The sequence below is a fragment of the Neodiprion virginianus genome, chromosome 1 (assembly GCF_021901495.1).
Source record: "Neodiprion virginianus isolate iyNeoVirg1 chromosome 1, iyNeoVirg1.1, whole genome shotgun sequence".
NCBI lineage: Eukaryota > Metazoa > Arthropoda > Insecta > Hymenoptera > Diprionidae > Neodiprion > Neodiprion virginianus.
Genome location: NC_060877.1, coordinates 5,037,654 through 5,050,875, shown reverse-complemented (window position 1 = coordinate 5,050,875; position 13,222 = coordinate 5,037,654). Strand labels below are relative to the sequence as shown.

Sequence of the window (13,222 nt, the reverse complement as noted above, 5' to 3'; positions counted from 1 at the left end):
CAATTAAAATTATTAGCTATGTATCATAATTTAAATCTATTGGTTTAGGAAAAGAGAAGTACAAATTGCATGTTGAAAATATCGATCCGATATGGAATATTTAATGAATTAGATTTACAAGGTTGTAAATGTAAAAATTTATAAAGTATCGCATGGCGGAGCCAATGACTGATGTAACTTGGAAACGGCAGTCTGGACTATTTGTTGAAAGGTTTCATCCTCCGTGCTTGTTACTTCTAAATTTAACAAATCTATGTGAGCCTTTTTACCATCAACTGTAACATACAGTTTTTCGCCTTTGAAAATTTTGGGTACCGAATCTTCACCAAACATTTCTTGAAGCATTTCTATCAGACACTCCTTGAAATGCATTCGGTCCATTTTCGTTGGTGCAGGGAGTGTTTTCGGCGGTTGTTCCATCATTTCAGCTTGCAATATTGCAGTCAAAACTGAATCTGCATACATGTCGTTTACAGGAGTCGCTATCCATTCCATTGTGACAACTTTTCCTTCTACAATAACATCAACATTTTTGAATACTCTCATCTTTTTATCATCGATATTTTCTATGCTTCCAGCAATCTGCGTTAGCAAATGTTTCAATACCGGTAACGATGTAGAAAAATGTACGCTTTGTCTTTGAACCACCTGGCTCATGCTCATATCGGTATACTTCGATAAATCGCAAGGCGCCAGTACGTGGTAATTGAAGTTTCTTTTCACCAGAACACCTGATAACTTCTGTCCAGGTTTTGGAGTTTCCATAGCTAAAGTTCCCATAACTTTTGCTGTTTTTTCACCACGAAAATACAGCTCTACTGCCACTGTATTCCTAGGATTGTGTATCTCCATTATGGTGTGTGGATCGTCCTCGTATTCCCTTTGTAGAGCAGCTTTTAACCTGCCCATTTCATTTTGTTCCCCATGAACCAATACAACATGTGGTGGTTTCAAAATCCTAATAAACTCTGACGTCTGTTGATAGTCGGTATGGGCTGAGAATGATATGTAATCCACTGACATTTTCAAAGGCAATTTTTGACCAGACATGGTTGTAATTTCTTCGGGTTCGGAGAGGATTGTTTTGGCCAGAGTACCCTCTACGCAGTAACCGGCGATTATTACTCCATTCTTCGAATCAGTGCACCAAGACTCAAATAATTCTCTGGACAAGCCACTCTGCATCATACCAGGAGATGCCATAACAACACAAGGTCCTATGTCTTCGAAATGATCGATCCCTTTCAAGTTTGAAATGTGCTTGAATACAAAAGGGTTGTTAATTGCTATCTGTCTCCGTATTTTGTCGTTCATCGCGTTAACGTAAGTTTGATAAACTGCCATACATTTTTTGGCCAAAGACGAAGCATAATAAATGGGAATTTCATGCAACTCGGGGTGTTGGCTCCAGTATTCATCCAGGATTAGCAGTAGCTCTTGTGCTCGTCCCAGGGCAAATACAGGAATCAAGCATCTTCCGCCTCTGTTCACAATTTCGTGTACCAAATTAGTAAATCTTCCTTCTCGATCTTCCCGCTTCTCATGAATGTGAGTTCCGTAGGTGGATTCAGTTATCAAAACGTCAGGATGAATGTTTGGTATTTCGGCAGCCATCAAATGCCTATCTTCTTGCCGACTAAAATCACCTGTGTACAGTATTTTAACACCAGCAATTTCGATCATGAACATAGCAGCGCCAAGAACGTGACCAGCATTATATGCCCAAAATTTAATACCGAAGACATCTTTTTCCTCGTGGAAATTTATCGTCTCTATTTTATCCATACTAGTTTCTAGGTCAGACTCGGTATACAACATTTGCTCCGTGGCAATGTTACTGACTTTGATGTAATCGGACAATAACCAGCGATATATAGCTTTTGTCGCGTGAGTCATGAAACAACGTCCCTTAAAACTAGTTTTTTGCAAAAACCAAGGTAAGGCTCCACAGTGATCGAGGTGAAAATGAGATATCAGAAGCAGGTCGATTTCATCGGCTTCTACCAAGTCAACGAATGGAAGAGCATCCATGCCGGAGAGACCTGGATGTATTCCACAGTCCAGCATTATCTTTTTTCCTTTGAATTCCAGCATAATGCAAGATCTTCCAACTTCTTGTCCGGCACCAAGCGGCCGAATCGAAAGTAAATCGCTTTCTTCTGCCGGTACTTGGGTGTCCGGCTTCCGTTTAGATGACATTTTTTAGGTTGTGTTATCCCAAGGCACGTACGAATATACACTTGTTAATCAATAACAGACTTCACGTGTAGGAACCTGTAGGAACAACTCTCAACCTAGTATATCTCCTTCGATATCATTATTCATCGAAATATCGTGCTATATCGATTTGTATCGTTGAAGTTTAAAGGTATGGACATGTCCGAGTCCAACTAGCAGTCCGGTGTATCGCGAAATTAAAACAGTTTGCAAACTAGGTACCGGCAACGCAAGAAATCTGCGTGATTCACGTTTTGCACGAAACAATTGAATGAATGCGTTCAAATTTGCTCATCGCAGTGACACCCGTAGGCATACACAAGGCACAATAACATAAACACGAAGCTTCATTCATAGGCTTATATACCTATAAGGTAGACTGAACACCCCGGCCATTTCCCTCGACCCCTGGAACGCCTATCGTTGTTGATGCTGTCTCTTTCTTTCTTATGGGGTTTTCCGAGCCAAGCGCTTAGAGGGGAAGAGAAAGGCAAGTGAGGGGCAGTTGCAGGTATGCCATCCTACATATCCCCACCCCGAGATCGCTAGAAAGAGATGGCAGTATCAACTGCTGATGTAAGACAAGGATAGCACCAAAAACGAGGGAATCGAGGTTCAGGGGACACTCGCTCTGACCTAATGCTCAGTCTATTTTATATATAAGTCTATGGTTTCATTAATTAAGCTATTTCCATTTTGATTACTATCGACAATGAAGTAGAGTATCGGGTGACGATATATCTCTATGGATGATATGTATACTTATATATACATGTCTGTATTTTTTTTTTTTTCACAGCCATTCGAAATTTGATCTCTTCTAAATGGACGATATAAACGCGGTGTTAAGGCAACACAAAATCATCGCAACAATATTTGTGCATGCATGGTCTGTCATTTAGAGTCGTAAGCCAGAAAATTGTAAATAATAAATTGTGTGCTAGACTTACTTTGGCTGACCCATAGAGTACATCCATTCGGTTATCGCCTGTGCGATGCTAAAAGTTCACTTCCATATACTCCGATCGCTTGAACCACAAACACTTACATTATCGTGGATCTCCGTACATAATTATTAAAATGATGACTGAAAATCAGTTTACTTCCCGTAGCCGAAAGATAATTCGAATAACTGACAATAGCAATTTTATAAACGTCTAAAAACTGACGCATGAAAAATAACAGTAAGATTTCTCACCTTAACAATAAGTGGAAATCTTTCATATGAGTTTCACTTAGGCGAATCAGCCGGATACAAAAGCAACAAAACATTGAAATAAGTAACTCGTGATATTCATGAATGCGTCCGGGTAAACATAGGTTCGTATCATTTCAAATCGAACTTTAATCACTGATCGCAGTTAGATGATTACGGATATAGTACGTAATTAATAAGTTAATGTTACAGTTAACATAAAATCCGATACATAAATATCGAAGTATAATAATAGAAAAGGTACAAAGATGTCGACGAAGACTTTACAGAGCAAATAACGTGTCGTTTTTTTTTTCCAAGAAGCTGCATAAAACAAACTGCGATCGGCAAATGTTTAGCACTTGAAAAATTATATTTCGTCGTACTGATTCATTACTGGTCAACTACGCACCTTTACATCACACTTTTATTTATTGAGAAATAATTTACTTTCGCTTAACACGAGCAAGTTGTTAGATAAATAGAACATTTACAAATGAATTATAGCACTGAGCACAGTATAATTATATACAAAACAATCGCGCCGAATGTATACGATGACTGCATCGCGATGCGAACCGACGCGAACTACAGAGCGGATGTTCTGACGCGCCCGACTTCTCGACGCACATTCCCTTCTGTCTTCTGTCGGTAATCGAGGGGCCAGCAATTGTTCCACAATTTTCACAAGATGGCCGCCTGTGATCTGAGCGCTATAGTGGCGAGGCCGGAAAATACGTTCAAATTTGAATCTGACAGCGCATTTAAATGCAAAAATATCTGTTCCGAGATGAAACAGATATAAGAATAACATGTATTATACTTAATGAAATCGTTTATAAAATGTAAAATATATATACTTGTACTATTTTTACCGTCATTCGGGATAATTTGCAGAATGTTTCAATTTATTGAATAGTTTGATGTTCATCCTTGATATTTTCAGGATATGAAAACCTGGTGATCAAACACTATATATGAATAGATCAACGTTAGAAGAAACTTATTTACAAAGAAACGTACCTCAATACATAACTTTTATTAAGGTGTACACATGTTGATTTATTAATTGTTTAATGATAATAATTATCCTATCTGTATCTTCGTATAGCATGAATCAAGTTTCATACAATATTCAATTGCCGGGTGATTGATTGGCCCTATTATAAAATATAATTGATGTACATATTTACATTATATACAGTACTGCGTCTAATCTAACGCGCATGCTGCTTAGCTACACAATTGCACATTTGGATGACTACGATGTTGGCTCTAGGTGGGTTGTGTAAAAACTCTGGCCATGGTGCCATGATGTATAAATTATACAATAAAGATCAAATATACATACACGCTTGTCTTAATTATTGTTAAAATACGGGGATTGCAGATATACAGACCCCTTCAAAAATAAGCTTGATTAAAATCCAGGACATCATTTACAAACCAAGGTATAACCGAGATGCAACCAATTATATTTATTAAAATATTCTCTCTCTTCTATTTTGAACAGATATATTTATTGACGTGTTTACTAAAAATCTCGACCAATTGTCATAGTAATTGAGAAGAATTATTGCAAGTGCTTGGTTGAAGCTCTGTAATGACATGGGGCTTATTTTATGTAATTTAATTACACCAATCACGCTAAGAAGACTCATCTTCAAAAGTACAGTCAACATATAACCCAGGCAGTACGGAAATTACCTCCATATTACTCCTGTGAATTTTTCAACTATTTGTAGTAGATTGCTTGTTATCGTTAGTGCAAACGCCAATCATTCTAGGTCAGATGCACCTTGAGAAATTAATTCTTATCTTTAATAGAGATCAAAATGACGCACTTAAACCATTTCTCGTTATTCATTCTTTAAAATATAAAACTTAACTACTAGTTTGGACATTGAACGAATCACTGACTTCAATCAATAGTCTGATGCGAAGCAGTATCGTAAAAAAATCTAGATTTGCTTTGATTTTCAACTGACTGAAATCTACGTGGGGTGAAGTAACTTTCGATTTAATGAAGAAGAACCGCTGATATTTAGGAGTAATATGGAGCACCAACATCGATCAGTCTTGGTATTAAAAAAACTACCAATAAAAATCACCTTAATGATTGCAAAATATATAAATATAGAAGAATAACAACTAAGATTTATAACTATTAAATGTAATAGTTAATATTAATTCAATCTTAATAATAGTAAATAATAGACCCTTTATGTAAGATCATACGCAACTCAATACAGGCCTTTCACACTTAGTACACTGGACACCGACGCGCAAACTTGCAATATGCACTCTTTATGTAAAATAGTTCCTTGTAAAAAAACCACTTACAACGATTGACACATCAAAGAGTTTTGATAATTATGTAATATTATTCGGTTAATTAGATTTACGTAATAATTAATTACTATTAGTTGGCAAACGTGTTTCACTGTGTAGCCCTCTATTTGTCAGAGGTCTACTTGAGTCTCTGAGACACAGGTAATAGGTAGTTAACTTTTGTTAACAAATATTTATTATTTTAAGTAGTTAGGGTCTTAAGTCACTGGACCTACAAAACTAGATTGTCGGATCATAACGCAGTAACAAAACATCCTGTCCTATCTAAGTATCATATTCAATTTTCAAATTTATTGCAAATTTGATCAAATTTCATAAACATTGATTTTAGTACTAGGGACGCATTTTTATCCAATCTACCGATTCCAAGGCATAAAGCTATCGTGCAAGGAAAGAAAATTGTCACAGCGATATAAAGAATCCCAAAATCTCTGATAATGCATTTCACCAACTTTTACGGACGATGAAAAATTTTTTCAAGGTTATCCTTATTCTTAAAATTCAACTAACAATTTTCGTCTGGGTGCACCAGACACATTGAAATAAAAGTATGAAGCGTATCACAGTCATTCGCCCTGGCTTACTAGTTTTTTCTAGCTTGCGGTGCAAGTTTTTCAAAATAAAAAGTAACATATTAAATCTCATGAGACGTCAATCATGCTCAACATAAAATAAAACAAAAAATAAATTTACAACAGAATAATGCATTAAAGGTTGGATAGTACAAGTAAGTATATATTATACAGGAAAAATTACTGTATAATGCAGATTCATTTAATGAAATATTAGTATGCATATCTTTGAGTTTTCACTCTATCGTGACTCAAAAGATTACCATCACAATCAATTTCCCTCTATTCTTCCACCTCTGTTTGTGAGTCGCTCAGAGTGGCCTGTGTCAAAGAGCCTTACCTGACACTCTAATACTACATAGCCAAGTTTTAAGTATGTGATTCAACATTGATATTTCAATTTCGGTCAAAGAGGGCCACATTTCAAGGTATGGAATTATCACAGCAGATATATCTTTTTGCAGAGCATGACATTATCAAAGTTGAACCATTCGTGACCACTCTAAAGCAACTCACAAAAATTGGTCAATTCCTTGAATAAATAATATTTAACACTTCATTATATTTGATTAAATTTCTTTTTCTATCACACTGCCGATTTCGTTTTACCCCAGGTTATTTCATGGCTAAAAATAATAACTAATAGTATCTACTAGACATGGTATTAAAATTCGAATATTTGAAAGTGCATTGTATGCTTTCAGATTTCTCAAACTAGTGGAATTGAAAATTAATCACGCAATAGGACTGGCAGACGTTTGATTGAGTAGAGTAAAAATGATTGGTGGCTGATAATTTGATTAAAAATAAACTTTGATAATTCCATGCTTGGAGCGGAGAATAGTTGTTAAAATTTATAAATACAGATTACTACTAGATTATAATTGTAAAATAAGCAAATAATATTCTTGATAAAACTTGTTTTAAATATTTTTTAAGCAGGGCGATCATATTTGAGCATGCTGTTATATCAAGAATCATTTGATCTAATATTCCGAGTTTCGAAGAAATAAATCTCTAATTCCGATGAGAGCTCAGCGCTTAATTTCTGGCGAATGTTTGATTCACCTTGCCTTGAATGTGCAACAATATAATTAATTCTCTAGAAACGAGGCGTATAGTGACCCAAACTTTAAATAAATAATATAGACCCAGTACTTTAGACCATTCGACACAGCATAATGCTGTTCCAAAGGTGGACCTTGGGTCCTTTAGTTTTCGGTATTTACAGGTTCCCTTGCATGGTGAATTCTCACATGTTTATTATGATTTGACTTGGTACTACTAGATTTACCACAGATATGACACGTGTATGGTCTGGCGCCGGAATGGACTCGCAAATGTTCTTTAAGGTAGTAAGATCGATGGAAAGTTTTGTTGCAAATATCGCACGTGTACGATTTGTTCTCTTCATGTTCCTTGACGTGTCGTAGGCAATTATATTTCCGGATAAATTGTGCTCCACAGTAGTTACATGTATAAGGTCGTACATTACGGTGAGAGTTCATGTGAGCTGTATAATCGCTGTGACGATAAAAGGCGGCGCTACATTGGTTACATTTGAAAGGTTTTGTACTGCGCGCAGCATGGGTCCATTTGTGCAGTTGTAGGTTCCATTTTGTGCTGAACGCCTTAGAACAAACTTGGCATTCGTAAGGTCTTTCTCCATTATGAACTCGCATGTGCACCGCCAAGGATGAGCGTAAATAAATACATTTACAGATAGGACATTCGACATTTTCATTTTCCCTTTGAGCATCAGGAACAAATCTACGATTATGAGCTCTCCGCATATGTCGCGTTAAACTGGCCATGTGAATGAATCTCTCATTACAGTAAGTGCATGCCTTCGGTTTTTCGTCATGCGTTTCTTTATGCCAAGCCAATTTTTTCTTTGTGTGAAACACTTCACCACAGTGACAAATATAGTCCTTTAGTTTTTTTTTTATATTTAAATGATGCCGGTTTTTGTGTTGAGTTAAGTTCGAATAACGTCTGAAAGTTTCGTTACACAAGTTACACTTGACAGGAGCGTTACCGGTGTGACCGTTGGTATGTTCATCCAGCTTTTGTTTAGTCAGAAATGCTTTGTCACAGACAGTGCAAGGGAAAGGCTTTATTCCAAGGTGTCGTTTCATATGTAGTTTGAAGTTTTGTTTTCTATAGAAATATTTACCGCATTGACCACATTCCAAGGGATGAATCTTCAAGTGTGTATTAAACAAAACAACCGATGGAAATTCTTCGTTGCATGTTTGACACTTAGCGCTCTCCCGCACACGCTTATTACTCTCGGAAACATGTACCCTTCTATGATGTATTTGCAATGATTTTTCGCTATTAAACATTTGCCCACAAATCGAACAAGAGATTTCAATAGATGTTGGAACAATCAAGTTTTCAATCTTCCTATCAACTTCCAACTTTGTCAGATCCGGAGTATGGTGGGCTGGTTGAAGCTGATGAAGAAGAGGTTGCTGCACATGCAGCCCTGGAACAAAGAGATCGTCGAACACATTCATTCGTCCGTCTAGTAATTTTATGTCTTTAACTTCAGGTTCCTCCATGGGATCTCTGCTGCTGCTAGGTCCTGCTTCTTTATGTACAGTCCCTGTATGCACTCTACGTTCTTTCGGACAGTCAAAAACATCCGAACAATGCGGACACTTGAAAGATCGCTTTGTAGGAGTTTTTCTATCACGGTCCAGAAACAGACTGGAAGTGAAATGAGTTGCCAATGAACGACTGTCTAAAAGAGGGCCTCCAATCTCGTTATCTGATCCCTCAGATTCCTCCCAACTCTCACGTGCCATTAAATCGTATGACGTCGACATCCGTGACGATTCCTGACCCATGTACAACTGCTGGCAAAAAGAAATTTACAATGAATTTTCAACAGCTTAAACACAAAATGATGTGTACAGCTTTGCTAGGAAATTATATCAACGCAACATTTAATTGCTTGACAATATCTGGAGAAATAAATATCTTGAGAAACCTGTTTTCAAGATATAAAATTAAAAAACAGAAAACAAAGGTGCATTACTGAGTATAAGCTACATGACTTTGATCGGAATTGTAGTAAGAAATGTAAAATGAATATACAGGCTATAATTTCCTCAACATAAAAAACTGTCAAAAGAGAAATTAGATTTGGAAAACATATATCAATACACCCGAAAAAAAAAAATTAATTTTTCTGGCAAAAATAAATTTCAAGTAAGAACTTACTTCTCATTAAGTGATGTGAGTGAAATCTCTTTAAAACACAAACCCAGAAGTAACATTGAATAAATCAGTACTATTTTATTAATTTCATGCAAAAGGATGTATCTATTTTTGCAATTATAGCAGTTGTGGTCTGGGCCGAACAAATTAAAAATTATTTGAAAAAACCTTTATACATCTACCTATAGGACACAACTGTTTTTTTGATTAGTTACTGTCGAAATAGGAAAGTTGTTACAGCAACGAAAATTATTGATTATTCATCTTTAAATTACTTTATCAATAATTATTGAAATTTAAATAGAATCAAATCTTTGTCATATTATAAATCGGAAATTTTTACAATCAAATTCTTACAAATACCTACTACCTGTTAATCATTTGGCAGATATGGGTAATTAATCTAATCGATAATGAACTACATTTAAGATGAAAATATCCTCATCTCCCACACTACATAATAAAAGCATTATCCCTTCAAGGTCCGATCTCCTCTTACCTGCCATGCTGAAGGTTCATGGCATCCATTGCTTTCTTGTTCCGATAATTCTCCCCTTGGAGGCATGATTTCATCCGCCCTCATGTTAACGCTCTTGATTTCCTCATCTGCCTCCACCCCACCCTCGCTGCTTACCATAGATTGTCGACTTGTTGCACTGACCGCTTTTTGGGAAGATTCACTAATAAATGTGCTAGGGACCAGAATTTGAAGTCCATCAAATTCGAGTACGTTCATAGGTCCTGGATGTGCATCTTCATTGATATTCAACAATTCTGCAGTTGGTTTGTGAAGAATAGACTTGTCGGGTTGGAAGTTTTTCGAATCTGTACTTGTCGTTGGTTCCGATGGTTCAGATAAGTCTAAAAGATTATCAGTATTGTTACGATTTATCTCCGTGTAACGATCGTGGATAGTCATGGATTTCTGAGAGTGATGTTCAATAGCGAAGGTGGCGAGATTTTCAGTTATCACAGATTGATGGTAGACGTGATTTGGCTGCAATTTCTGTGAAATATTCTTCAAGTTTTCCATTAGTTCCACTTCCCTCTGAAGTTGCATACAATCTATAGGATCTTTTTCGGTTGCAGGGTCTATCATCTCTTCAGCATCATCTTCTGGACAAAGGCTATTTGTGTCAAGATGTTGAAAGGAATGTGTCGAAGCTGGCGAACAAGGTTTGCTGAGATCGGTTCTTACTCTAAGGCCAGAGATTCCGCTTAAAGTTGACAATGGTGTGTGAGACCTGACGCACTCAACATTTTCATTATGTTTTGTAAATGGAGTATGAGGGCTGGTAATTTCATCAATCTCCATGTCTTCTTCATCAAAGTTATCTCTGAACTCTCGTTTTTCATCCACTTCATTGTCCTCCTCATCCAGTAGCGTTGTTGCCTCAAAACCAACAGGGTAAGAACTTAGGTTTTCATTCGATCCCATTTCCGAACGGGTCGAATAAGTTCTAAGCCGATAAGAGCTCTTCTGAGTAGCCGGCGAAGCAGGAGCAGATATGCTATTTTTGTAACTATACGCAAAGTGGGTACTAGCCTCTTGAGCACAAGTTTCAATCACATCCGTTTGAACTGATGTATGACGGTCATCATTGTCTTTGTTAAGAGCAAAGGATTCTCGAATCCGATCAGCCTCCGGTATCTTTACGCAACTTCTCGATCCGCCTATGTTGGAAGTTGCCGCTACTTCTTGTATCACGCTAGTTTCTCTATCACCTACAATAACTTCCTGGTCACAGCTTTTTTCATTTCTTTCCTCATCCTCAATCTTCTCATTTTTACTCTTTAACGAATCAACGTTGAATTCAGTATCCATTATGGTTATCAACAAACGCTCCAATTGTTCCACTTCAGGTTGTTCATTCGATCCCTTGACTCTCGCAACAGGCATACTTTCTTCAACTGAAACGACCATGTTCTCACGATGTTCCGTCAAATTCTGTTCTTCATTATCTAATTTATTATCTTCTGCATCTAAATCAATCTCAATAATAGCTAATCGACTGTTACGTTCCTTTTCAGAATCCCCTTCAAAGTTCTGAGTAAATTCCTCACTGTTCTGAGTTTGCGTGTGTTCGTGCTGTATGGGAACTTGTTGTGTAGGACTGGTCGATTCCGTATCCTCTATGTCAGGTAGTACGCTTTCTCCCTTATCGCCGTCATCCTCGACTGTACTATTGCTCATTGCTGAATTCTGCACAATATTTCCATACTCAATTCGACTACTGCCATCCTGATGAGGAGGGATTGAATCGTGCCGCCCTTGTTGTGCCTGATTCCGATCACTTTGATCCTCACCTTCCCGCTGATTTGTGCTTACCGTTGGTTCCCTGGACAACGGCATTGAACCTACCGACATTTCAACATCAGGTAAAACCTGTTCTGCTTCAATTTCGGGTAAAATTTGCTTTGGTTCAAGTTCGGCACTATTTAAAGGTGGAATGATGTTCCTGGCGCCACTGTCACTAGCCACAGAGACCATAGGTCTGCTTCTCGACGTTGTTGGTACATTCGATATAGGAGCGATCATCTGAACCGCTGGTATCTGTTGCTGTTGATACATACCGTAGGGATTGTAGAGCATTTGCATCATCTGATTGGCTTGCGGCGCCATTGCGTACTGTGGTATCATCATTGTCCCGTTGTTAACAAACTGTTGATAACTGAAGGAGGCAAATTGAGGTGACATCATCGGGGCTACCGGAGGACATTCAAATACTGGCCCTACAGGGTACGGCGACTGAGAAGCCACAGGATTCGGTGGTGAATGGATGGGATTTTGTGCCGGTTGAGAAAGGTTCAACTGAGGCTGCTGCGCTGGCGACGTGCTCGCCTTGATCAGAGCTTCGATTACCTGTTCCTTGGGGTGAGTATCCAAATGCTTTTGCAAGCTTATACCTTCACGTAAATACAAAGTGCAAACGGGACAGGCGACTGCCCCTGAACTCATGCTACTTCCAAGCTCCATTGTATGGGTTTTGACAAAGACTGCGTTGGATTAAATTCTTCGTTTTTCAATATCCTTTCAGCAATATATATTTCACGTTGCAATTCGCGTACGATGAACTTTATCACGGACAAGGAACCGAGGGAACAAGGAACGAAACGCGATGCACCGGACGATTAATACACACAAACACAACACTAGCTACGAACCACCGTTGTACGAGAGTTTCGCCCTCGCGTTATTCTTTATTTAATACTACTTCGCTATACTCGCGACCCTGATTACCAACATATTGCCTTTTATCAGGCCTTTGACGATGTTAAATGGTCATATTTCAATGTCCGTACGGACTGTGCCCCAAAAATATCGACGTCCATGGCTGCCTAGTTGCTCGGTCGTGTGCGTTACAGCCAGCACAGCACTTGTGCGGGCAAATCGATATCCTATTAATTCACGAGCCTACCATCCACCCGTTAAATTACACCTGCCTTTCATCCAATCGTCACTATTACTACACGGTTAAACACGAACCGATTTTTCCATGTCTACACCTTGAGCTTTTTTCAACCATTTATTATCAAAGGGACATGTTTTTCGTACAGTTACAGCCCAAAAACACAACAGATAACAGCACGAGCAATATTCCAACGAGGAATGAGAGCGACAAGAAATTATTCCACGAGCTGAGCGCCACCCAGATAC

The 13,222-nt window shown here is 37.9% G+C and overlaps 2 protein-coding genes across 3 annotated transcripts; both read right to left on the bottom strand.

Annotated features, from left to right (window-relative positions):
- Positions 1-72: 72 nt before the first annotated feature.
- Positions 73-2,673, bottom strand: LOC124302486 (cleavage and polyadenylation specificity factor 73). Its single transcript, XM_046758718.1, has one exon. It carries the CDS (start codon positions 2,197-2,199, stop codon positions 139-141), a length of 2,061 nt encoding a protein of 686 aa, XP_046614674.1. The 5' UTR covers positions 2,200-2,673; the 3' UTR covers positions 73-138.
- Positions 2,674-3,458: 785 nt separating this feature from the next.
- Positions 3,459-13,211, bottom strand: LOC124299061 (uncharacterized). 2 transcript variants are annotated; one of them, XM_046751945.1, is made up of 2 exons: positions 10,064-13,211; positions 3,459-9,197 (listed from the first exon to the last, which is right to left on the bottom strand). In XM_046751945.1, the coding sequence occupies exons 1-2, from the start codon at positions 12,539-12,541 to the stop codon at positions 7,548-7,550; spliced, it is 4,128 nt and encodes a 1,375-aa protein (XP_046607901.1). In that variant the 5' UTR covers positions 12,542-13,211; the 3' UTR covers positions 3,459-7,547. The 2 variants fall into 2 exon arrangements, with proteins under 2 accessions (XP_046607901.1, XP_046607893.1); XM_046751937.1 differs by having other exon boundaries at positions 3,459-9,200; positions 10,064-13,210.
- Between the last annotated feature and the right edge of the window lie 11 nt (positions 13,212-13,222).